The sequence below is a fragment of the Scophthalmus maximus genome, chromosome 20 (genome assembly GCF_022379125.1).
Source record: "Scophthalmus maximus strain ysfricsl-2021 chromosome 20, ASM2237912v1, whole genome shotgun sequence".
In the NCBI taxonomy this organism is placed as follows: domain Eukaryota; kingdom Metazoa; phylum Chordata; class Actinopteri; order Pleuronectiformes; family Scophthalmidae; genus Scophthalmus; species Scophthalmus maximus.
The window spans coordinates 8,820,554-8,846,894 of NC_061534.1; the positions used below are offsets into that span (position 1 = coordinate 8,820,554).

The 26,341-nt window shown below is 46.1% G+C and overlaps 2 protein-coding genes across 7 annotated transcripts; one reads left to right on the top strand and one right to left on the bottom strand.

Annotated features, from left to right (window-relative positions):
- The first annotated feature begins 91 nt into the window (after positions 1 to 91).
- On the top strand, positions 92 to 3,984 carry LOC118285586 (glycolipid transfer protein). 2 transcript variants are annotated; one of them, XM_035609322.2, is made up of 5 exons: positions 92 to 285; positions 1,016 to 1,074; positions 1,179 to 1,312; positions 1,413 to 1,563; positions 2,872 to 3,984. In XM_035609322.2, exons 1-5 carry the CDS (start codon positions 183 to 185, stop codon positions 3,052 to 3,054), a joined length of 630 nt encoding a protein of 209 aa, XP_035465215.1. In that variant the 5' UTR covers positions 92 to 182; the 3' UTR covers positions 3,055 to 3,984. The 2 variants fall into 2 exon arrangements, with proteins under 2 accessions (XP_035465215.1, XP_047185536.1); XM_047329580.1 differs by lacking the exon at positions 1,016 to 1,074 and having other exon boundaries at positions 136 to 285; positions 1,121 to 1,312; positions 1,399 to 1,563.
- Positions 3,985 to 5,515: 1,531 nt separating this feature from the next.
- Positions 5,516 to 25,910, bottom strand: LOC118285585 (protein FAM222A). 5 transcript variants are annotated; one of them, XM_047329579.1, is made up of 4 exons: positions 24,091 to 24,527; positions 23,844 to 23,977; positions 17,281 to 17,446; positions 5,516 to 8,032 (listed from the first exon to the last, which is right to left on the bottom strand). In XM_047329579.1, exons 3-4 carry the CDS (start codon positions 17,408 to 17,410, stop codon positions 6,618 to 6,620), a joined length of 1,545 nt encoding a protein of 514 aa, XP_047185535.1. In that variant the 5' UTR covers positions 17,411 to 17,446; positions 23,844 to 23,977; positions 24,091 to 24,527; the 3' UTR covers positions 5,516 to 6,617. The 5 variants fall into 5 exon arrangements, with proteins under 5 accessions (XP_047185535.1, XP_035465211.1, XP_035465210.1 ...); XM_035609318.2 differs by lacking the exons at positions 23,844 to 23,977; positions 24,091 to 24,527 and adding an exon at positions 25,509 to 25,910; XM_035609317.2 differs by lacking the exons at positions 23,844 to 23,977; positions 24,091 to 24,527 and adding an exon at positions 25,509 to 25,910 and having other exon boundaries at positions 17,281 to 17,449.
- Positions 25,911 to 26,341: the final 431 nt, after the last annotated feature.

The following is a 26,341-nucleotide window of genomic DNA, read 5'->3' on the forward strand; positions in this document are numbered from 1 at the left end:
AGACTTTTGGCCGGGGGGGGGGGGTGTAATTCCCCACCTGTTGGAGGAGGAGGACGGTGACGGGGGCTGGCGGCGGCGCTCCCCCGCCCAGCTGACGAGGAGACAGTTCCGGGTTCTTTCCAGCCGAGAGCTGCTCCGCTACTTCCACCGCCACCACTACTACTTCCTCCTCGGCGGGGACCATGTCTCTCCTACTGGACAACCCGTTCCAGGAGCTGCCCCCGGACCGGGCGGTGGACACCGACCTGTTCCTGGAGACCGTGTCTCACATCCCGTCGTTCTTCGGTGAGTTGGACCTCGTCCCACCTGAGCTCGCTCAAAGAAAACAGAAAGTGACTTTTGAAGAGACGCCGCAGGGCGCGGACACGTCCCCCGTCCCGTCCCGTCCCGTCCCCCGTCCCGTCCCCCGTCCCGTCCCGGAGCTCCAGACATGGTTCGAGCCTCTCGCCCGGGGCTCGGGACCAGGCGGCTCCTGGAGCGGAGCGGAGCGGAGGGGTCGTGGAGGGGAGGGGAGGGGACTCGGCCTATAGAGGAAGTCTTTGTCTGAGTCATTGACCCCGTTGGGACTTGACTGACACTGTGCATTCACTGCATTCTTCTACTTCTTCTTTTACTATTTGTCAGGGCTGATTCCATCTCTCTCTCTCTCTCTCTCTCTCTCTCTCTCTCTCTCTCTCTCTCTGTCCCTCTCCCTGTCCCTCTCCCTCTCTCTCTCTCTCTCTCTCTCTCTCTCTCTCTCTCTCTCTCTCCTCTGTGCCAGGGACGTGTGATAAAGTCATTCATATTTTAGTGCTTTTCTCTCATATCAAATGTCTTTCTCTCTCTCTCTCTCTCTCTCTCTCTCTCTCTCTCTCAGACTGCTTGGGATCAGCAGTGTTTTCAGTCTGTTTTTCTGTTATTTTGTTGTTGTGTGTTTTTTTTTCTTCATTTCATTTGTAGAGGACCCTGATGTTCTCTGGTAAATTTTAATAAACATTGTGTTTTCAAAATCAAAAAAAACCCCAATCTCTTTCAGACTGCTTGGGATCAACAGTGTTTTCAGTCATCAAATCTGACATTAATGGCAACATAACGGTGAGCTACACATCTGTCCTCTCTCTCTCTCTCTTTTCAATACCAGTTAGAAATGGAAATGTGAGCTCCCTACATGCTACTAAAAAAAAAAAGGCCACTTTCAGAAAATCCGAGCAGTGTACCTCAAGGATCCTGCGAAGTACGTGACCCTGCAGGCCATCGTGGAGGCAGAGCGAGACGCCCACGGAGCACAATGGCCCAAGGTTGGAGCCACGCTGGCTCTGATGTGGCTGAAGAGGTGAGCGCCTGTTTACGTCATCACACTGTACGCTGAACCGTCAGCTGCCGTACTGTAAACGCGGCTTTCCCCCTTTAACACTCTAGGGTCTTTCCTGCAGGGGTCTCCGTTTCATACAGATCCTGCTGCAGAGCTTGGCGGACGGCGAGAGAGACGAGAACAACCCCAACCTGATACGGGTCAACATCACAAAGGCCTACGAACAGGCGCTGAAGAAGTACCACGGCTGGATCGTGCAAAAGATTTTCAGGGTGAGGAAGATGTTCCCATTTTCTTTTTTGTAAACCATTTATTCTAATGTAACACATGGTGCGGACAACATCTGACCTCAAACTATTCCTCGTGTTGATGGACTGCCTCAAACGAGGGCTTTCGATTGGATTCTATCTCGTGTCCAAAGCATTTATTTCAGTATATTTAGTTGTTTTTTCATTGACCGGTATATAATGTGAGCTCATTCATTCATATTGACTCATTAGCAGACGTCCACGCTTCAGTACAGTAGGAGACCTTAGTAAGCACTCGGTAATAAATGTGGTCAATACGACAACGTTGCAAGGAGATCAGGTCAAAAATTACACATTGACATTTTTTCTAAATATAAACATGAAAAAGTAACTGAAATATAGATTCAATGGCTGAACGTAATGAATACAAATAATGGTTGAATTGTAATGGGTATAATTGCAGAAGTTGTTAAATGGTTGGAAAATACAGTTTCTGCCAAACTTCACTATCAATTAATCACATTATATTTACTCATTTCCAAGATGCTTTTAAGCGGAGCGACATATACGTGTTGGAAAACACCTCCAAGCTTCAGCACGGCAGGAGAACTTGACGTAAAGCGCCCGGCGCTAACTCTGGTCAACAAGACGAAGTGTGAGAAGAGAGGTGCTAGTTACACGTTATAGAGGTGTTAGAGGCGTTGGGAGAGGAGATGCCCTCCGAAGATATGAGTCTTCAAGAGATTCTGGGCCATAGAGAGGGACGACCCCGCTGCCATGATGGCATTTGGTAGCTGGTCCCACCACCGGGGGGAACCACAGAATGAGAAAAGTCTGGACTGTGGTTTGCCTTGTTGTGCAGGGATGGCGACGCCAGATGAGAAGCAGTGGCCCAGAAGGAGCGTAATCCTGTGTGATTGAGCTCAAGTAGATGGGTGCAGGGCCATCGTAAGTGACTTGAATTTGATCCGGGCGGACCATGGCTGGCCAGCAGAGGTCAACGAGCAGCCGAGTGACGTGTGGCCTTTTGTAGGTTGATGGAAAACCAGAGCAGCCGCCCGTGAGGGGTTGCACCGTGCGTGAAAGAAGACCCGCTTAGAAGGGCATCAGACGAGACGCGAGATAACCACCGCCTGTGCCAAGAGCGGGGTTGGCAAACTGAAACTGGAGAGGCCTGATTTTTCTTCCGTTGTAATTGAGCAAACTGGCACGACTGGAACAACAAAGAGGGAAACACGCTTTCTCCAGAATCGCTTACTGCCCCTTTAAGTGATATCTGCGTAAACCCATTTCTAACTCTTTATTTATATTTTGTCCCCTTGTCCAATGCAGACCGCATTACTCGCCGCTCCCTACAGATCAAACTTCCTCAAGGCGCTGTCGAGGGGAGAGGAAGTGAAAGAGGAGGACTGTCTGGCAAACGTGCGTCAGTTCCTGGTGAATTACACCGTCACCGTAGACGCCATCTACGAGATGTACACAAATCTGAACGCAGAGCTGGACTACGCCGTTTGACGCCCCCCCCCCCCCGGGACGACAGGTGGACCGGAGACGCTGGGGCGCTCCCCGCCCTCCCAGGTGTCAGATGATTTTTTTTAACAGGATTGTTTTAATTGTTTTCGTTCAGTGTGGTATTTATTACTTTGATTACACCTTGTTTCATATGAGTACTGTGAAATTCTTACATTTTAAAAACCATGATTCTAGCAGAAGGTTCCGTGTTTTTTTGTTTGTTTGTCCTTGTGTATAATGCAAGTAATTGCAAGATTGTTATCGCGAAACCGCGCGGCTCCCCCTCTCATGCGGGGTTGTTATTGTGTGGGCTGTTGCTCCGTGTGACCTTCTTGCCTGGTGGCTTTCCGCCTGCTCCGGAGAAGAATATCAGTGTAAACACCGGGAAACATTTCTCACATTCAAATGTTCACCGCGCCCTGGGGCAACGGGAGCAGCTGTACAGTTTGTACAGTATAAACAAAACATTTCCACTCCGTGTGTAACTGATCTAATAGAATGTTTTAAGAATCGTTCAGAATTAATTTATATATCTCTCAGAGAGAGAGACTTTTTTTTTTTTTCGGATAATTTTGGCCTTTCAAATTTGTGGTGTGTGTTTGTGCTTGAGCTGCTTGTTTTGTGTCTATTGTTCTGTGGACTGTTTTATTTATGTCTCAAACTAACTTAACGTCTTTCACTCAAATATTAGGGCTAAATACAGTTGTTTTCCTTTCATTTCAGGAGACCACACGTCATGTTATTTTATTAATGATTTATCAATTATTGTTATCATACAAATTTACTCTTCTGGATAATCCGATTTGTTCTTATCACAAGATTGTAATGTTTAACCAATCGTTTTGTGTGTGGTAAAGTGGAAAAACCTATAGTCAAATCTTCTGACACGTTCAGTTCAAAGATTTTGACTCTAGGTGGCGACATTTGTCTGTTCTTGTTTCTCTTCTTTAATCTGTCGTGAAGCTTCTGCATCAAAACTGAAATTGTTACAGATGGGAACGAAATCAAACTATCTGCAATTTAATGTATGTCCAGTCTCGGGCCAGATGAGATCTTATATGGTTCTTTTACAGAAATCTGATTATTGATTATTTGTCTGCAAGAGCTGCTCTCTGAAAACCTCTTTATAAACCTCAAACCCCAAAAAATGTTTCCAAGGCTGACTGCTGACAAAAATGTTAGTACAGTTGAGATTTTTCTCTCTCCCCCAAACATCAGTGGTAAATCTGAGGGAAAATCCCCTCTCCTTTTCATGTCTCCTGATCCTCCAAATCAACCCATCTCTCCCTCTGCCCGCCCTCGCTTATCTGAAAGTGTGTCCCAGGGGCCACGGTGGCTCTGGTTCCTCTCCCCAGAGGAGCCCGGCCTGAGCTAATCGCCTCTGAGCGAGAGCGAGGGGAGCACGTCTGTAATCCTGTAGGTTTATCAGAAGAGCGGCCCGGCCTGCGCCCACTGATAGATAGGATGGGGAACGCTCCGAGCGAAGCCAGGACACAAAGGGGCTAAAGACAGCAAATCATTTACAACCGAGCCTCAATGACAAAGCCACTGACCTTTCGCTGTGTAATATTTATCTGCAACGTAGTCACCAATTGAATGTTGCGGTGCATCTCGTGCCGTTATTCACGCCACCAAGGTTATTTGTTTTGTAATGGCCTACTTAAGGCGGGTGTGTGCATTGTATTACTGTGGTGATCTAAACTACATTACCGCTGTAGCATCCAATTTAGCGGGACAAATGAGGCAAAGTAAGAGGTGCGTGCAGGCGCACCGTTTTAAGATTAGCAATCCAGTGGATTGGTTAGTGGCAAGCCCATTTCTAAATAATGTGAACAGCGATATCCTCTCGTCGATATCATTAAGAATACATGTATTTTCTTACACAAACGTAATATCCCAGTGTGTTAATGAGCATTTTTTTCAAGCACTCAGCGGCTTCTGCCTCAAGCGTTGGCCATCCATCTCTAGACGAACATAATTCACTGTTACGAAATTGGTGCTTTCAACTTTGCATCATTTATAGGGGAAACAGTCCAGTGTGTTTTAGCTAAGGATAAACTTACACCATTTTAAAGAGCTAAGATCCTTCAGTGACCAAATAAAAATGGATCCTAATAAAATGAGATCTACGACTGCAAAAAAAATGAAAAAAGAGCAACTTCCCTGGTGGTTAAGCCATAAATCCCGTCGCAATAACACCAGACAAATTGTCTCCTCTTTCCACAACTATTTTATCATTCATGAGTGCGATCGAAACCACCTTCTCGGCTGTTCGACAGATAATAACTTAGAGAACGTTTAATGACGCAAACTCTTTGCTGGGTTTAGAAAATTTCATTTACTTGACAATCCTTATTAAGAAGAGGCAAAAAAAAAGGGGGGGGGGGGGGTGAGGGAGTTGGGGGTCATACATTGCAAAATGTAGTTATTTCAACAACATACCTCATGGAGAGCACTCACATGGTCATATATAATAATTGCACTTTATAATTATAGAGACAGTTTTGCTATGTAACTCAACAGGCCGACATAAATAAATAGTATTACAGAACCAGTGCAGACACACAAAGATTTACTCAGTCACACGTCTCGCGCCGTCGGAGATGATATAGCCCTAAAACGAAGACCGTAAATGATTCAGGTGGCCTGCTCTCCCGACATGGCACTCCCATTACTCCCAGGTGTTGTGTGACAGTGCCACAAACCCGCCAGAGGCGAAACATTGTCATTCAAGAAAAAATGTCCACACAACCGCTTAGAATTTGAAAAGTTAACAAAAAACTCAACCGAAGAAGAGGGCACATCTTGCTTGGCCTGAATGCCACAGTGTCGATTTGGATATGCAACAGAACCTAATATGCTGAGTTGAGCATCGCTACATTAAAATCAACCAAGATCTTAAATTACATAAGTTTGTCTATGACTGCATGATGAAAAAAAAAAGGAGAAAAAAAAATTCAAATTTGTACACAAATGATCAAAAGTGTTCCCCACACAGTGTCCAGGAGACCCGCGTCGTACTGCGGTGTCTTTTCACACAGGAGTCCCTGACAAAAAGAGGACGCAACCAAATCCACAGCGGAGCGACGGGCGGCCGTGATTTCATTTCAGAAGTAAGAAATATATTCACAAATACAGTTAACAAGATAACGTGTTTTCAGAAGGGTACCAATGCTTATATCAGTTTAGCAAATGTTTGTAAAGGCCGACGGAGGAAGCACCTCCAACAACAGACAGTGGTCACATGTTAAAATGTGATGGCTAATTCTGATTGTGTGCTCAGCATCAGTATCAAATGAAGAACAGCAGGCGTATTTGATGGCCATTTAAGATATCAAAAACAAAACACAAAAAAAGTCCATAAGATAAACCTTAAAATCTTTAGTCATGATTATCATTTACCTTCAGGCTTATGACACCAAGCCTCCTACAGATACAGCACATGCACAAACGTAAAAAAGAAAAGAAAAAAAAGGCATGTCTCATTCTCATAGACGTCTGCACTGACACTCTTCCACTGTCAGGTTTGTCACTCCTGCGCCCCGCTGGGCTCCAGGCGCCTCGTCTCATCTGTAGACGGGGAGTTGGATGTGGGTTTTCTGATGGTGCTCCAGCAGCTGAGGCATTCCCATGGCTTCGTACTCGCGGCCCAGCATGCGCTCTTTGATGCAGGGAGGCTGGATCTCACTGATGAGGCACTCCAGAGACTGCAGGCTGCTGCTAAGTACTGCGGCGTGGCACAGGCTGGAGCTAGGCAGCCCGCAACAGAGGTTTTGGTCTGCGCTGTAGGCCTGGATGTGGGGGGGGAGGGGCGCGTGGAGCTGCGGCGGGTGCCGCTGAGGGTGGTGGCGTTGATGGCGGTTCGGGTGGAGGTGGGGGTAGAGGTCTTGAGGCCTGGCTGCACACGTGCCCGTCGCCAGCACCTGAGAAGTGTAACAGTCGCTGTTAGGGGTGGTCACCGCGCTGTCCCAGAGAGGGGCAAAGTACGGCCCCACGGAGAACTCCCCCTGCATGACGGCACAGTTGAGAGCGGAGCCGCCGACTCGCTCCTGCCCGGCGCCGAAACTGGGAGGAGGCGGCCGGTAGGACAGCTGCGAGGAGCACGCCAGAGGGAGGCAGCTTTCAGGAGACTGGCCGACCCCAGCCTGTGCTGCTCTATGCCCCTGAGCATTGTTACCCACACTGTACATCCTCAGCGCTACCTGCTGATACGACTGCTGCTGCTGCTGCTGCTGCTGCTGCTGAATCTGATGTTTGTGCTGCCACACTGTGTAGTCCCCTTTCTCCAAGTAACCAGCTTTGGCCATGTCGGCACTCTGCGTCGGGAGCATCGCTGCTGCGAATGCCAGACTGCTCTGGGGCGGCACTCCCAGAACGAAGTCTGAGTCTGAGTTTGCCACCGCGGCCACGGCCTGCAGAGAGGGGCTGACTCGAGCCTCTCCCCCCAGCTGCAGGGCCTGGCTGTGGGGAACCCTGCTCATCTGCCTCATCAGGCTTTGAACCTCCGCCAGCTCAGACTGCGGGGGCAAGCTCTGATCTCCGGAGGTCATCCCCGCACCAGAACAAAGTGTCTCGATGGGCACATCAGAGAGCTTACGTGCGCTCATCTGATAGGCCTTGTGCCCATGTCTGACGGCGTAGCCATTATTCAGGGGATTATTATACGGTGCCACAGAAGCCTGGGTGTTTGCGTGTTTAGTCCTCCTGCCCTCGGAGTATTTCGCCACACCTTTGACTACCACAGAGGCTTTGACGGTGGCCAACAGGCCCCGGCTGCCTCCTGAGCACGGGTGGGAGTACGGGCTGGAGCGATGGCCCGTGGTGTCCAAGCCGTTGACGGTTTTGTTGAGCTGTTTGTGCTGTGGCACCCTGACGTCAGATGGGAAGATTTTGATGGACAGGGGACTGTTGGCGGTCCTCTGGGCAAACGCGTCCAACTCTGCAGGAGAAGGGTACCGGGAAATCATGGAGGCTGGCTCGCCTGAAAAGAAAGCAGACCAAAAAAAAAAAAAAAAAGTGATTAGTGTCCAAGAAGCCCAATGAAAACCATCTTCTGTGTTTTTTTCCCCTTTGAAACTCAAACCTGTTAAGCAAATAATGGGAGACATCAACATGTCTCATAAACTAATTCTAATGCTTCATAAAATTAATTCAGACTTCAAAAGAAGAGCAAGAGGAGAGGGGCTCATTTTAATGCGGCGGCTCCAATGAGATTCATTTGAAGATATTCAGCTGTTAAACCACAGCTGGGGGGAAAGAAACGGAAGATGAAGAAAAAGTGCTTTACATGAATATTATCGTTAAAAAAAAAATCACTAATATTCAACAAGACTGATATTTCAGCAAAGGACCTAAATGCTTAAATTCTTCCTCGCTGATCTTCCACACCTAATTTTTGGGCGGTTACTCGATAACTTTGAAATCGTCCGAGCATCGCCTCAGCCCTTCAATGAAGGGTTTGTTCCACTCTGTGCTTGTGTGGACCTGAACTGACTCTGTACTGTAAAAAGCCCGGGGCCTGAATTGTGAAGGAAAAGTTGTTGCAGGTGGGAAAAGAGCAAAATCGCCAACGAGAGCGCTGCTGATTGAATTGAGTGTGTGGGGAAAAGGTAACGGGACAAACTAAGATTGGATTTAAACACTATTATTCAGCCAATTTCATGGCTGCTTAACTCCTTGCAACAAAAGGTACGCTGGAAGAGGGGGAGCCATTTAAAAAGAGTAAATCACGGGGGAGGAATTACAGGCACCCATCAGAGTGACACGTTTATGGAATTTCTGACATAAAAAGGAGAAGGCGCCAAAATGAACCTACATCTCGCTGTAAGTCAGCGGAAATCATAGCAGGCAAAAATAACACGCCCGTAATCTGCAACAAAGGGGCTAAAAATAAAAAATAAAAAAGCCCCAAAACACTTCATTTCATTTTCAATAACAAAACCAATTCCAGCTATGCAGCGGGGGAGGCTCACTTGTTGTTCCCATTTGAAATTGATTTGGGAGTTCATTTCATTTCGGGCCTACAGTGCCAGAGCCTCCCGACTGTGAAAATGATTCAATCTACAAGATCCATCTCATGAAAGAAATAAATTGGGTGTTTAAAATGGAGGAAAGAGGCAAGGTGGAGCGTTCAATCCATCCAGAAATCTCCCAGCGAGGCAGAAGGAGGCAGCCACCACGGCGCCGGGAGCTCGGATGAATTCTACTGAGGAATACAACAAAGCAAAACAAAAAGACCCCGCTTATTATGTATCACAACGTTGTGCTGCTGTAGAGAACAGCCGCATCTGGGATGTCGGAGAGGTTTTTTACTGTATACGACATTCCTCTTCTCTAGTTTCCCCATAATCCTGCTCAGGGAGGTAACAGGGGGGGGGCAAAAAACAGCTGCAATAACAATTTCACGCCTTTGGCAAAAAAAAAACCTGATCTTATTATCGACCATAAATGATAAGAAGAAGGAGGAGGATCATGTACCACCCTGATAGAAGCTTAGGCGATGGGAAGTGATTTAAGCAACATCCTCTAAACAACATCCTCGCATCAATGCACACCCAGCATTTACACCGCAGCGCCAAACTTGTCTCTTTTCTCGCCCCGCACGACACCGCTCAGTTACCTCCGATGGATGATTCAGTGAGGCGTCTGAGCCTCCTCCCTTGCTCGGTTTAAATGTCAGCATTAAGCCCCTGCACGCCGCGGCCGGCTCGCTGCTCCGCGAAAAACATCGCAAGCACCTCGCCTGTTAGCGCGTCTTCGCGGGGCGTCTGATATTGTTAGTCCGGAGATTACAGCCCTGTCAGAGCCGCGGAGACACAACACAGCTGCACTTCCCCACTGTGGCTGCCTCAATGTGCCGCCATGGAAACCTCATCAGCAAACAGGCCGCCCCCACTCTGCATTCGCATATTTATCCATCGGAGGGCCCACGGCTGTGTGGCATATGCGTGCAAAAGCGGGATCACATTTCCACGATGCCCACCGAAAAACCCGACTGCTGGAGGACAGAAGCAGTTTCAATCTTAAAGACTTCATTTGCCACTCACGGGTGTTAAACTGCAGTGACCTGCACGTCATGTGTACCAGTCTGTGGTGGCTTCTATTGTTTTTTGCAAAAGCACGTGGCGGCAGCAGTGAACGTAGGTCTGTATGTGCTGAAGTCACTGTTCATATCGTTTGTTAATTTGCCTCCCTGCAAAACAAACCCTGCACCCAATTCCTTAAAATGCGCGGTTGGTTAATTATAATCTGGCACTACGACAGCTCCAAAGGTGCCAGAAAGCCATGAGGCTTCTCGGTGGAAGCTGCCGTGTCACCTCATCTCTCGGTAACGACGCGCCATGTACACACGCACGTGAAAGTGATAATTGATGATGTGCATAAAGTATCGCGTCCACAGTGCTCTGCGGGCGTCGCTTGCACCTTACCGATATCGAAGCAGGTCTAAATCTGAACGCCTCGAGCAACAGAGCCTTTTGCTTTGCATTTGACTATTTAACGCAACTGGTTTATTTTCCACAAATGGGCATCGGTTGCTTCCAGCTCCTTTTCTGCTGAAAACAACAAGTAAAAAATTATACAAATGGTGTCAACTTTGTCTTCTTGGGGCTACAGTCATTATGTTCAGTGAGCTATTTAGTTCTTTTAAAAAAGCAAGGTGTTTGAACAGCAGCACAAAATATATGGTAGCCAGTAAATATGTAAATATTTTCCCTTATCCAGCCTATGTTGCCTTTAGGAGATGATTGTTCATGTTGTTCTTTCATTAATGCTTAATGCTTAGTACATAGTCAGCACTTAAGACATAAGAAATGGGCGTCGAGAACTTATTAACACAATGGAAAAAATGATGGTAATGTTCTTTATTTCTCCCTAACCTTCCCCCCTCCCTCTAGATGTACCACTGCCCACCAGTGACCTATCTATTGAATTCAATGAGACATATTTTAACAAAAAGCACATTAACCACAGTTAAAAATCTCCTTCAGGTTGTCAACTATACATTTCATGGTTACATGTCTCTTTTTTCCACAACGAAATCCAGGGGTGTGATAAGGAAGATAAGGAATGAAAACAAATAGGAGGCCGTTCGCATGACAACGGGGGAAATGGCCGCAACGTGTTGTCAGGTATGGAATGGCGGAGAGATAATTAGCCGTCTGACCTTAAGCACTTAATCACCGTTAACCTGCAGACTGCTTCACTCCTCGCAGAGCGAAAAACATCAGCCGCTTTCTTCCTCACCAGCATCACGCGGTGTTTACGTGCTAAATTCTTTGACCTTTCTAACATCCCTCCCCTCCCCTCCACTCGTCTTCATACAGGGGCTGATTGAAGTGGGTTACAGGATTAAAAAGCTCGTTTGTCATTTTTCTCTTTGCCTCCAAAATCTGCATAATGACAGTGAGGTGCGATGCATCCACGGCTCGCCATTGATCAATCTAATGGTCCCACTAGTCGTGCTAGAAAATGTTTTCCTCGGTTAGGAGGGGCTCGGCACATTTGACAGAGGCTGTGCAACTGTTGTGGCGCCACGCTGAGCGAAACTGGCACACTTTCATAGGAAACACCTAATCCTGATTTCCTCTTTACATGCAAGAGACTCGCTTGGAAAGAAACAGTTGGGGGTTGAGAGATGGGGGGGGGGGGGGTGTAATGAGTGTGTTTGTGTGTATGTGCATTTGTGATATGAAAAAAGAGAGAAAGGTTAGCATACAAAATAATCTGGAGGAATAAAACATTGTTTTTTTTTAATCATAGCACGGTGTAATTTATGGTCTTTCATAACCTTGATTCCACCCCCCATACAACTCCGCTGCCACTTTAAACGGGCTAATCTTTTTCCCGTGGTCACACTTGAAGCCATTTCCCCCCCAGATTAGAGCGCAGACCTCATTGTTTTGGAGCAGTTAAAGTTAATCACTAATTTATGGGCAAAAACAAGCCCCAGAGGCAACGATGGAGACGGGAGGCGGGAGAGCACATTGCATTCCCAGAACCACTCCTACCGACCATTACACGCCCGCGGGGGGCCAACATAAGGGATGAGAATGACCACGAGGTAATTACTCCTCATTAATATCCATAAATGTTGTGCTGTCAGCCAGCCCCCAAAAAAGAAAGAAGTAAATCCCACAGATCTTTGACGTGAACAACGTTTGCGAGACGGCAGGAGTCAAATCCTCGGCAGGAACGTGTCCCTGGAACCTGGCAGTTAATTACTGAACAATGCCTCGCAGCAGCAGGCGCAATTATTTGTTTACCACACCAATAATCCTGATATCTAAGCACACTGGTCTACCTCAACAACCAGCAGCTGAGCTCAGCACATTCACAAAGCGCTTGATACCTATGTCGCTGTTACCATGACAACCCCCCCCCCCTCCCCCTTTTTTGCACCCGGTTGGCCAAATAAGCCTCGTCATTAGAACCATGTAATTAATTGTCCCTGCCTTCATTCATCAGAGGGGAGACGCAGCGAAACTACAGCTGCTGGCTCCTTCCTCCCAATTCAAACCACAAAGTACATTTTTTAATGATGCTGTTTATTTATCGTGCATCATGATCATATGTGAACTACATTCACATAGGTGATGGATTACATTCGCAAACTTCCATGTTCAGTCGGGGGCATAGCAGGTTAAAACACTCAGAGATACTCAGATACCACAATATCAATGATTTATTTAGTTGTCATGGTGTATGAGTGATTTTTTATTTTGGCAGCCTCTGGCTCCGGAAGTTAAAGTTTAATTCATTCTCTCATTGATTATTGGAGGCCACATAAAACTCTCCAGGTTGAATTATCGCTAAATATAAACAACTCTGGTACAAAGAAACCTTTGGTTGAAAAGTTAAACACGACTCCCAAGGTGCATTTTACTAAGAAACGTTCAATCACTTGGCTCAAATATCTCACACACGCACCGCTAACGCTGGGCTATCATGTTATTTTATGCTACGCTATGATAATGATCACATTGTAAAAACTTCTAATACTTCGAACACAATCTGCAGTTTAAAATCAAAGGGTTTTTTTAATTTGCTGTACCTCAGACAGGCTTCTTCTCTGTAGCAACAGAGGCTGAGGCTCATGGGCCTCTGTAGTATTTAGAGCCATCTGCCATGTAAAACTGTTGGACCAATCATAACTCCTCAGAGAATAAGTTGAAATAATTTAAACTAGTGGCCATAACATATGCCCACAAAAATGTTTTTTTAAATACATCATCCAGCAAACTGAGTAGCAATGTGTATATTATCAAACCCCAAATTAACATGTGAATAATGAATGGAGAAAAATACAGATTAATTTACATTGAATTGGAGCTCCACCAATAATTTTCCATTAAGATCTGGTCCGATTTATTCCACAACTCCTCAAAGTGTATTTTAGCTCATGTTAGCCTGGTAAATGTTCAACATTTGAAAAAAAAAATGCAAGTAATGTCATTTTTAAATTTGTAACTTCTAATTATCTGGCTCGTCACTCAGTGGCCCCGTTTACATTGGTCATTTGACTCAATGTTGAAAAGAATATATATATTGATTAATCCGGGCTTAAAGAGTATCATGACAAGCAATAAGCAGCATCGGCAGTTTTTGTCATGTCCGAGTACTTAAACGGAAAGACATTCATATCAATCTCCTAAGAGGTTAAAAGGAGGTTGCCAGTTAAGGCGTCAATGTCGTTTACTCCACCTAACAACCAAGACGACCAAGAGATAGGGATGGACGAAGTGGGGGAAAAAAGGAGACACAGGACATTCTGACACCCAGGGCATAAGCTCTGAAATCTCACACCGACGTCTCTGTTCACAACCTTCGTCTGTAAAAACACATCATTCCCCATGCCTCCCTCTCGACATGAAGGGTGCTCATAGAGCAGGGTGACCTCGGGGTCGAACACTTTAGTTATGTGTGCTCGAGGAGGCTCTGGCGAATACTCCTTTGCACCAGTGTCACTCCTCATTTGTTTCTGTGCCGCTTGGCCCAGCTTGGGCAAAGTTTCCCCGCTAAAAGCCGACCCGAGCGCAGGCCAGCAGCGTGGGAACGAGGGAGAGAAGGAGGAAAAAAAGAGCGCTTCCAGCCCCTGCTTTCCAGCTGAGATAGCGGAGAGGAGCGCAGCACTCATTCACTCCCGTCGCATAATTCCTGACGCTCGTTTCTCGGAAATCTCTCACATGGGTTTTTTTTGTGGCTGAGAGCTTTTATGTCCTCTGCCTTCCATTTATTGATAGCTAAAAATGGAAATGGCTTTTCAAAAGCACAGCGGCGACCAAAGCCTGTGCCCATTTAACATGATCCAACAACGACTCATTTAATGAAGAAGCCCGGACCCACGCAGCCCGAGCTCCCTTCAGCAGCCTATTCCCTGTGGTTGTGCTTGAAATGTCAGGCTCCAGCTGAAGGGTGCTGCTGCACTACGCTACACACAGTCGCAGTACATAAAACTAATGGGGAAGGGGGGGTGATGGGTGAAAACAGGATGAGGAACGCACCCCAGGTTCTGCCTGAGGCGAACTAGGCCCTTCTGTTCCAATGTTTAGCAGACAAGTGCTCCACTGATTCCCAATTAATATTTAATAACAAAATAGACAAAGAGGTATTTCACCCGGGGAGAGAGATGGGAGACGAGGAGACGAGGAGATGAGGAGAAGGAGTTTCAGGATTTGAAACTTGAGGTTTTGGGTATATATACGCACCACCTAACTACACCACTGTCGCATCACCACACAGGCACTTTCTCTTCATTTGGCTGCTTGGACCTCATCTGAGGATTTTGTCCATGGAGTATATGTGAAGTACATGGAGCTTGGTGACCTGAGAAAAGTCGGCCAGCGTGGCTCCACCCAGCGTCAACCTGAGAAGAGGCCAAATTCTCCAGCATTACAGGAAAAGAAAAACAACACCTGTGTGCAGGTGTCAGGTGAACCCGTCTAAACTGCAATCTGATAATTACAAAAAAAACAATTACGATCCAGTTTGACTGTTTAATAGTGCAGTGAGATCGAGAGATCCTTTGTGAGAGTGCAAAGGGCCATGCAAATGAACAGAAAACAATGATCAGCCAGATGAGATAATCCTGACCGCTGCCCTGCTCCGCAGGCAAAAAGGTGCACATGTGACACGTGGGCTCGCCTGATAGTCAAATTATGGTGATTCACTCATGAGAAAGATGTGAATGTAAATGCTTCTGGTCAATATTTGCATGCTCTTAGCTTTCTCCGAGATCCCGGTCTTGGCTGCACGGTTTCATTTCATTTACAACGATCCCTCCCTGTGAGCTGCTGCAGTACAGTATGGGTCTTAATAAAACAGATTGAATGTATGACAGCGCAGACTCAAAATAATGAGACGACACGACGCACTGCAACAGCTAACAGAAATACAAAACATCTTTGAAGGAACAAATCGTTTAGGATGTTTAATGGCTGAGTGCATTAATAAAAATTGCAATACCAACAACACTCAGCTGAACCATAAAACTGTAAGTAGTTATAGATCTTCAATATAGCTCCAAAACCAGACCCAGCAGAGAAATGAGAGGAATCAGCATTTTAGTTTTTTAAAGCGAATAAAAAAAAAATGAAACCACAGCAGAATAACTTAATTTGCAATACTATGATCTCATTATCTGAATCTCAACTCTCCAGGAAAAGAAATTGACCATGTATTCGCACCACTGCACAAATAACATGGATACAGACTAACATACCCCCCCCCCGAAAAAAAACCCCTGAATCAGACCAAGAACTAATTCTGCAGACATGTCACATTTAACCAATTAACTGGAAGAAATCTAATTACAAATGTCAATCCAGGTTAGTCCCTAAGATACCGACTCAACCTTTCAGTGAATGCAGTGTAATCAGTCAAGATGAAGGTCACTGACATGGGGCGCCTTCCGAAATGTGAACGTTATTAGTAACCCTGAGTGGGAGAGTTGATTAACTCCTTAATTTCTGTGTCCAGTTTGAACCTTGGCCCCGCAGGAGCTCGGTGATTAGTGGCCCAATTAAAAGGCATCATCATCATCGTCATCATCACGAGGAGGCCCATTATTTTTAATTCGAGATGCTTCGGAGCTGCTGAAATATCTACGAAATGCTGTAACCTGGAAGCTAAGAAAGACTCTGGACGCAAAATGTTACTCGGGGTGAGTAAAATTTCCGGAAAAATGTCAGAATGTGAGAATGCAGCAGGAAAATCTTGCCTTCCCGCAGCAGAATTGTCGCCACGTCCTGCCTCTTGCATGCTCTACCCAGACGCCGCAGACATTTCTTGTTGTTGTTGAACGCGTCTGACTCAGACAAATGACAAGTTCGTCATGTGTGAAAGGCAAACTGTCCAGAAAACTATTTTGTCTTGAATTTTCTGGAAAAAAACAGCAGCTGGGTTGTTTGGTGAGTTGATTCATGTTTGAGGCCTGTTGGTATTCAGCTCGTGTTGTTGCACAGATTATGTTTTTAATGTCTTTTGGAAAGATAGCATCACGCATACATATTTGGACTTTTATTTTTTGAATTGATGAATATGATATGTCTGCGCCTCTCATTTCCACTCCAGACCGTGCTTGGCCTGGTTCAGACCCAGGAACTGCAGAACCAGTTCCAAGCCCGTTCGGACTCCTTTTATGGTGGAGTTACTGGGGGAATGTGCCACGTGTGTTATGGGGTTGTGATGTGATGTGTTTGGCAGAAAATGCAGATTTTGTCCAGTTGTGACGACGTTTTCACTTTCGTTGTGTTTTTCTACTATTAACTCAATATCTGTCTGTCTGTCTGTGTTACGGATGGGACTCCTGCTATATGTCAATCAACTTACGAATGGTTATTTCCTGGAGTAGGACGAGCTGCTGTTTGTTAAAACGCGGCCTGTCGCTTCCAGGAGTTCAGGCCTCGGACAGGGGCACAGTCTGGTGCAGAGGTGCTGTCTTGTTTCATTGTTCTTGCTCATTTCTTTCAACTTTGTCGTCAATTTTCTGTTTTCTTTCTTCCGTTTTGGCCAAGCTCTTCTGCACTGCAAATATGCTGCATCTACTCCACTGCTTTTTGTCTTCCCTTATATGATCTTTCTGCACGCTTGAGAGTCACTCAGGAGCATGACCAAGGAATCCTTCCGGTTACTAATATATCCCTAAACCAGACCAGGCAGTTGATGAATGTGCACAGTGCTCGTCGCGTGCCCTCGGTGACAAATGCCTTGGCCGGTGTGACACTGACTCACCTTTGCCGGTGCAGCGCTGCAGTGGTGGTACCGGCAGCAGTAATGGCGGTGGAGGGACATCGAGGCTCTTGGGAGTGCAGGGCAGACGCTGCGACGACAGGTTCTGCCGTCTCTGGATACAGGCCAGCATGATCGTTCACTACGGCTGCTCGCGGCCCGGGAAAACCTGCTAGAATAAAGATTAAAAAAAAACAGGTTTTTGCTTAGCTAAATGGCACATCGGGTGAGGCTGATGTCATTACTTTTGCACATGATATTTCATGCTGTGCGAAAGTTTGGGACCGACCGACAGACCCGACATTGTAATCCATAAAGCGACGGAGCGAGCACGGATCAAAATCCTGTAAACACACTATTGATTCCCCGACCGGTCGGTAAAGTGACTGTATCCATTTCTAGACTTATCGACCACGCATTCACACACGCGTTCATACAGCGATGCTGTATGTCAGGCTTTGTCTGTCACGTTCATACACTGCTGGAACAGCAGCAATTTAGGCTTGAGTGTCGGTTCAAACCATCGACCCTCCTGCTCTACCTCCGGAGACTAAGCCGCCTGTTCTCATATGTTCTGAAGTTTTTCTGATTGCACGGTTAGGCCACGTAATTCCGAAGGATCACGATGCCAACTTTAAGTTTAGAATAAAAAAAATGTAATGATGGGCAATACATTCTTATATGCTTCACACGTTGATGTTGGAAGGAATCTGCAGGCGTGCACACGACAAACGCTCCACTTTCAAAAACACCTTTTCCACATTTCTTTAGTAGGTCACATGTCTTAAAACTCTTCAATGTCTCGGGCCCTTTTTACCACATTAAAATTCACGAGCCCCACTTTGAACTGCGGAGACGGCACATTTAAGAAAGTAACATCGCCACCCCCCCCCTCCCGCTGCTTAGTTGTTATGATGGCTCTTTGCCGTCGTCAACCTTGGTCTGTCAGCTGCAATCACACAGATCATTTACAAGGACTCGTGTAGCCTCGGGGTTCGTTTCAATTTGTAACCATCCCCGAGACCTGGGATCCTTGTTCTATAAATTTATGGCTGTATTGATTAGCGGAGAAAGCCAAAAGCAGCTCACTGCCTCGAATGGGCTGCGCTGTTTGCACAGTTAAGTATTTGTCGGAGGAAATGAGAGGCTGAGTCTGAGAGAGAAGGCGACTCTCCATGGCGGTGCTGATTGAAGCAATCATTGTGAGAAGAAAGCCAGGCACTGAGGGAATATTTCAGTGATAATGGCATTTGACATTCACTTTGTTTATCTGAAGGAGTCAGCAAATCTCACTGCAAAAGCACAAAAAAAACTAACCTGGGGCTACCGTAAAAAATGCTTCTTACTGTATGCGAGTTAGGTTATCTTGACTGTGTGAGGTGTATAGGCGACCGCAAATGGAAAGAAGAAAAGGACTTTCAGTTCCAAAAAGGCCGCCTGCAGCATCCAGCTGTCACGTTACCTCTTCTCTCTTTTTTTTTCGTCAGGGGTTTTTAGGTTCTTTTTTTGATTTCTGCCTTCATAAAGAAACATGATTATCTTCGCCTCAAAAGGAAGAGGCGACAGCGCGGCTTCCATTTTCCTCAGTTGCCTGTACCCTCACCCATGCCACCCTCACACAACCGCTCGCTCCCCTCCAACGCTCAACATCTGTCCCTTGGTGACAAGCCCACTTCAAACCGCTCAGTGCAACCTGTCTCATCTCAGCACACACACACACACACACACACACACACACACACACACACACACACACACACACACACACACACACACACACACACACACACACACACACACACACACACACACACACACACACACACACACACACACACACACACACACACACACACACACACAGCGCTAAAAGCCTGAGTATGGTCAGATTCCTTTTTGAAAATAATAGCAGTTCACAACAACCATTCCATTACCACACATTTGTCAAGAGGGAGGTGCCGAAAAAGGCAGAAGAAGGAACGCAAGAGAGAAAAAGTATCTCGAGGGAAATCCCTTCACTGGCAGAAAATTAGACATGAATTGGAATACCTTCCATTACCGCCGTAATTTGCAGATGGAAAAAAATACATCAAGGAGGTTATTATAATTCATAGAGGCCAGCGCAGTGGCTTTAAGAAGAAAAAAAAGTTTCACTGAGAGCAGAACAGGAAGCCAGACATGATCCATAAAGTGCAAGTAATGACGGTTCCTTTCAACCTGTCATCTGAATTTTAGATTTTGTGAAAAACTGAACTGAAAATTGCTTCCTGAATCTGGAGACGAATCACCTGAAAGGGGAAGCGAGATAAGGGATCAAAGGAATCCCAGAATTGCTGATATCATCTGGGCCAAATCATCAGGCAACATATCATTTCTCCAGAACTCCATTTCATGTTCATGAAAGTTTTGTGTCTTTGCACTTCCTTGTGATGTTATGACGATATCTCGCCTCTGACAAACTTAAAAAAAAAAAAAATGGCAATCATTATCGTACTTCAATAAGGTCAAAGAGCATTGTCAGTACTACAATGGTCTATGGTTACTCCCCTTCCAAGCCTGTTTTTCTTCAGGCAGCGGCTAATCTTTGTCCAAGACATTGTGCTAACGGTCACAAACCTGATGTCTCACTTCACACTTTTACTCCGGAGCCTTTACTCTGACACTTCCTTCTTCAAGGACTCCTGCAAACATGCACATTGAGAGGAAAAAGGGACAAAGTTTAAGCGGCAAGGACGTCTAGTCCATGTGGCTGATAAGCGGCATGATGTGGTCCACCGAGGGCGAGCCGGGGAGATAAAGACCTCGTGCTCTGCAGTCCATCTAACCGTCCCCAACGGCTCTCTGATAAGGGCGTTTTGGCAGACGGGTTTATTTTTCAAACCTCTTACCACATACACTGACAAGGCCTTGTTTTTCTACTGTCATCTCTCCCAGGATCAGCACATCTGCGGCTCTTTTTCTGAGAAGATGTGGTCAGCTGAAGCCGCCACAACGGGAAGGGATTGAGGGAGTTTATAACGGCCGCTTCAGTTTCACAAAGGCGATTTGTTCACTGCACTCCAACAGCAGCTTTACCCTTTTTAGTGATTCATTGTCATTCAACTATGGCACCAATGATTGTTGTGCCGTAATAGGAAAGTCGCCTTTAAGATCAGTCTTACACTTTTCTATTTCTTGAGAGTATGAGGTGGGGTAGGCGTGATTACCCAGAACATAAGCCAACCATCACCTGTCAGTCTGTACAGCAGCAGCACAGGGATAAACCATCAAAGCAGGAAGAAGCCCTTCATTATACGGGAGCATGTGTCCGACCTTCTGGCGTCTTTTATGACTCTGCGCAGCATCAAGGGTCAGAGAGAAGATAGAGGCAACTTGCGAAGAGAGCCTCCCTCTCAGTAAACATGAAATGCACAAAAAGGGTACACACTGGCTCCACACACACACACACACACACACACACACACACACACTCAGCCGAACCGTCTCAACTCCTGTTAGCAGTTCTCAGAATCCTCTGTTAATAATTAGATGATAATGAAAAAGGTTTAAGACGGCCACCCTTTTCACTCTCCGGCTGGATTAGCATTTGAGTGCTATGCTAATGCTTTTCCCCCTTCCTTCCACTCAGAAACTGCAGAATTGAGAAAAGGGAAAGAGCACAAAAAGAAAAGATGAAAAAAAAATTTTGGGAAAGAAATAGATGATTAACAAAGAGCAATTGGTTATTACGGAAGAGGAAAAAAAGCAGTGCCTCTCTTTGAATGAGCATGAGGACATGGCCCATGAATAACAATCCACTTGCTGTATAATTAATAGTATATTATGTATGGCTTTTATACCGTCTTTAAGGTAGGCACCGCGGGAACCTGTTCAAGTAATGGAGACCAGACAAGTAGTCTGACATACAGTGCTGCTGCAGCTGCTGGATCCGTCTCTATAAACCCCTCCTCACACACACACACACACACACACACACACACACACACACACACACACACACACACACACACACACACACACACACACACACACACACACACACACACACACACACACACACACACACACACACACACACACACACACACACACACACACACACACACACACTCCCCCAGCCCCCTCATACATTTTTAATAGAATCTATTACTTCTGGATTAGCCGATAAGAGCTGCCCTGGTTAAATTCTATAATAGTTTGCATAATTGGTATCAGAGGCGCACATAAGAGAGACCCAGATTTCTCTCTTCCCCTCCTCTGTGGAGAAAGAAGAGAACAGGGGACACAAAGGTTCAAATACAGGATAACCAAACAACCTGGAGTCACTCCGCTCTGCGCCGAAGGAACATTCAGGGCCCGAGGCCGATAACAATGAGGCTCATTTCCATTGAGATTAGCTCCTGTAAAAAAAAAAAAAAGTATTACAATGGTTTTTAGCAGTTTTCATATACAACTTGCTTGCGAGCACAAAATGTATGTAAATGCAAACGCCGCGCAACGCTCAGACAGATGTCCACGGCATTCAGATGGATGTAAATCACGCGGCGTCAATGGCACGGTCGCCCGGGATGAACATTAACGTCACAGCCCCCCCCCCCCCCCCCCCCGCCCCCCCCTGCAAAATCTCATGTAGCCACCACAAAAGAGCTGTGACAATAAAGCAGAGGGCTAAAGAAGTCTGATTGAGCAAGAAATCTCTCAGCACTATAACAACAGCCAATCACCCGCTGCCCATTTAGCAGAGTCTACATACTCTATTGCCTCAGCACTGCAAAGACATAAATAGGAGGATAAAGTTTACTGCATGTATATAATCAATTTGTTATCGTAGCAACTAAATTCCCCTCATGTTGTTCACAGTCTGCGAATTGCAGTTCAACCCCCGCAAACCCCTGAAAGCACAGCTTATAGCGATGCATTGCTTCTAAAGGAACAACAGTTATTTATGGGAAATACAGGAAAAACTACAAATTAACTATGAAAAGTCTTGATGAGAGACTGATTTTGAACAAAGTGTCAAGAGCAGCGATACCGGCTTGGTGACAAACCCTGACGTCACACATTTCGCCATCTATCTTTTCTTTTTTACTTCCACTACCTTAAAGTGAGAAAAGCATTTTGAACATCTACAGCCGCAGCTACTGCCAGCACGACGTATTAGTCTTTGAGGTTTACAGTTTTGACAAACAATCACTCATTTACTATGGGTCATTTCTGTGAGTCTGTCTCTCAGAACCGTATTGGTATGTTGATTAGTGGTTAACCTATACCCAATACATCAATGCCATATATAAACCCTTTAATCCTGTTTGTTGAATAACAGGCTCTTTTAAAAATGCACTTTTTTTGCCCTGCCCAGCTTTCATTATCCACGCTGCCATCAGGACATGCTCGGTGGAGATGCACGAGAGAGTTTAATCACTGGATTTGGTATTTGGAAAATTCAAAAGATTTTTTTCTTTCATACAGATTGCTGAGCGCAAAAAAATTGTGCATTAATCCAAAAACTGCGCAATTAAATCTTATCTTTGAGAGCAGCCTTGGCACGTCGACGGTGCCAGGGTAAGAGAAACTCACTGCGTGGGGTAAAGTCTGGCCAATGCCAAGGTAGCACTGGAGGGTAAACAGAGCCTTATCTCATCCTTATCCCGGTACGCACACGGAGACGCGCTGTCAAAGAGCCGTGGCTATGCTGTCCAGCCTTTAGAAATTGTCGACCAAAGATAACAGGTGGTGAGAGAGTGTGCTGAAAGTTTTGTTGAAAGATTTAAATTTCATGTTGACATTTATCAGTCAGGCATGCAGGCTCATTTTTAGACTTCCAGTTTCATAAAGGAGACAAAGACACTAACAACACACAAGCGTGAACTCAATCCCTTCCAAACCACTCTCCCCAAGCCCTGACGTCTGGTTGTTTAGTGTACTGTTACACTGTTACGGGTCACCGACTCCTTCGAGTCATTAAAAATCTTGAAGCAAACAAAACGCTCATTATATACTGGAGGGAAACCACTGCTTGTAAGGTTCTTATTTGAGATATAACCTAATGATAAGCTCTTCCAGGAAACATCAGAATGCTTGAATGCAGTCTTTATCATTAATTTGAAGTAATGGCTTGAGCAGCAGCGTGTCGACAAAATACAGATTACTGGAGTTCCAAATAACCCCCGTCAGCCCCCTCCCCGCTGACCCCAGGGGCCCAGTCCTTAACCTACCACCCCTAACCCCAGTTTCACTACTCCGTCATCCTATTAGAGTGAAAAGACCAATTAGACAGATTTCAAAAGATGACAGGCTGCCTGTAATTACACATGACATCTCTTAGCAGATAAAAAAGGTTGACTACAAAGGCTAAGCTACTGAGCCAGCTGCATCATCCATGTATGGCTGGGTGCATATGTATATAATTTCACTGTGTCATTTTGCATCATCTTATCATTCAGTCTCCCAACCGCAGACTTGATGCGCTGCAGAAAACTCACTGTAACGAGCCTCAAATGTGAAGCAACGGATGACATGGCAGAAAAAAAAGAAGACACGACCTTAATCATGGTCCTTGCACTTGCCCGGGTAATAATCATCCAAGAAAAGGTCACTGTCGTGGTGAGCCATTTCCGCCATTCAAGTAATTCAGTGTAGGCCTGGAGACTGAACGAGCCCGGGGAAACTTCACAATAGATCAGAGCTTCAGCTTCAGCTCCTGAGAAAAGCAAAGGGGCGCAGGCAGCCAAATGACAAATCCCTTCTCTTCACGGAGTTGGAATTACTGCCTGGGTGTGATGTGAGATCAGAGGGAAACCCCCCACGGGATACCTGCACATTGACTGCTCATGATACGGACTCCATTTACAATCCTCTCGCTCAAAAGAGGCTCTGGGGGGGGGGGGGGCACATCTCAGGCAAACAACCACCAACGTGAATATTTGTCATGGTGTGATTCGCAACACGTAACGGTCGTCCAAGCACGAGGAGTGTCTAAATTACAGAATGTGATCAATGAGTGTGAGAAGCCAGTCTATGGACGGAAAGCCAAACCAATACACATGCACTCCACCATGAAAGGGGCTTGCGCGACTAACATTTCTATTATAGCATTGTGACATATCAAAGGCAACAGTGGCATGATTTGAATATGAAGGAACAAAAGCTACGCCTATACTCCCGACAGCCGTCTGCCTCAAAAGCAAAAATGAACCCCAAGGGAGTTGACATAGTTTTTCGCTCCTGGACCCAAAAATTGCAGTGGCGTTTTCTCCTCCTCGGCCTCTGGTGAGAAGCCGGTGACATGACGTCTCTCAGGGTAATAAAGGATCTGGCACAAGGAGTAGAATTTCACACCTGGGCAATAATCTGTAGCCCCCCCACCACCCCCCCACCCCCCTTGCTGCGGCTTATAACCTTCAACCCCGGCTGCCACCGGTGCAGTGAGGTGCGGGCCGGCAGACAATAGGAGTGGAAACCTTCAGAGGCAGGCGGCCCTAGAGCTGAATGACCGATGATATACTTCAAAGCACTTCCTCTTCCCACTGAGACGCTGACACATTCAAGCTCCTCGAGCCAGCATCCCACTCCCGAATGCAGGCGGACGAGACCATCAAGCAAAAAAAAAGAGATTGGCCTCGCAACACAGCGGGTTTCGTAGAAAACACCTTTGGAAACTTACAGATGATTATTATGCGAAAGATTCTCATGCGTATAATTACCAATTAGGGCCTGTTTCCTATATTTAACTTGTCGGATATTCAGGGATTTTTTTTTGGGGGGGGGGGGGGGGCTGTTCTGGATGTATGTAAATCACAGAGCTCATAGCTCATAAATATACACACGAAGCAGTATAGCAGGACACTGATGTACAGTGAGGGCGAGACACTCCTACCCATTAGTGCGCACTGGGCATCTTTCACCACTTGAGCGCCGTCAACCTAGAAACATACATCAATGCAGGGGGCGAATCCTGACATCTTTACAACCGTACATACACACACACACACACACATATATATATATACACTGTGTATATTTCTCACTCTGTCACTATCGTGTGTGTATATAGTCAAAACAGCAACCATTTGATAAAAAGAAAGAAAAAAACAAATTCAGCTGCTTCTTTAAGCTGCAAACATCCCCCCCCCGCCCCCCTCACACACACACTCACAACACACACACACACACACACACACTGTTCCCCAGGACATTCTGGTGGAAATTAGAAAGCATGATGGATGTCTTACAGAGTTTGCTCTTATCATAAGGCTTGTTTATCTTTGGTTCGCCGCGGCTGATTGGTCGCTCCCCTGCTCGGAAGGCGTATTTTCCTCCGCAGAAGAAGAAAGCGATCTCCCCTCTCTGATTCCGCGATGCGCACTGGGAACCGCCGGAGATAAATCCATTGATGAGGCTCGGCTGCCGTTAAGTCGACACGTCCACGGCGCGTTCCAACACTCGCGCAGAAGATGGTTTCGCCGATTTTTCTCCTTGTCCTCCTCCTCCGTGCAGCCGCTCGCGTCTCATCGTGGGAGCCGACAAAGCTGTGTGTGTGTGTGTGTGTGTCTGTGTGTGTTTGAGTGTGTGTGTGTGTGTGTCACGGAGAGAGAGCGAGTGATGTCGGAATGGCAATGAGTCCTCTGCACTGTTGAAACCGGCTCCGGGCCAATCAATCAAGGCCCCATTTGAATATTCCCACGGCTCGGCCAATCGCGTGCGAGAAGAGGGCGGCCCGCCGTCAAGTAGTTCCGCACGCTGCTGTTTTAAAGGAGACGGACGTCTGATGTATTAGACACATAACAAATGCAAGTTTTTTTTTTCTTTTTTGTTTTTTTCAGACAACGTTGATTTCCTGCACCGTCGGATCGATTATGAAAGCAGCACATCGGCCCCGTATCGGTATGTCTGCAGCTCAGCCAATCATCATCAGAGCTCGAGTCAATCGAGATTGGAAAAAGGTGAGCGAGAGCAGAGCTGAAAGAAAAAGACCTGCATCACTTGGGGATTTGGAGCAAAGGTGGGAATAAAAAAAGTATCCAGATCTTTTACAGCCTAAAAAAATAAAAAGGAGTACTACTAT

Bases quoted from the DNA above. Each gene is read 5' to 3' on its own strand.
- LOC118285586 (XM_035609322.2), top strand. From the start codon at position 183: ATGTCTCTCCTACTGGACAACCCGTTCCAGGAGCTGCCCCCGGACCGG. The intron at 1,313-1,412 runs GTGAGCGCCTGT...TCTTTCCTGCAG, and splicing joins GCTCTGATGTGGCTGAAGAG to GGGTCTCCGTTTCATACAGA. The intron at 1,564-2,871 runs GTGAGGAAGATG...TGTCCAATGCAG, and splicing joins TCGTGCAAAAGATTTTCAGG to ACCGCATTACTCGCCGCTCC.
- LOC118285585 (XM_035609318.2), bottom strand. From the start codon at position 17,410: ATGCTGGCCTGTATCCAGAGACGGCAGAACCTGTCGTCGCAGCGTCTG. The intron at 8,033-17,280 runs GTGAGTCAGTGT...CTTTCTTTTCAG, and splicing joins GCAGCGCTGCACCGGCAAAG to GCGAGCCAGCCTCCATGATT.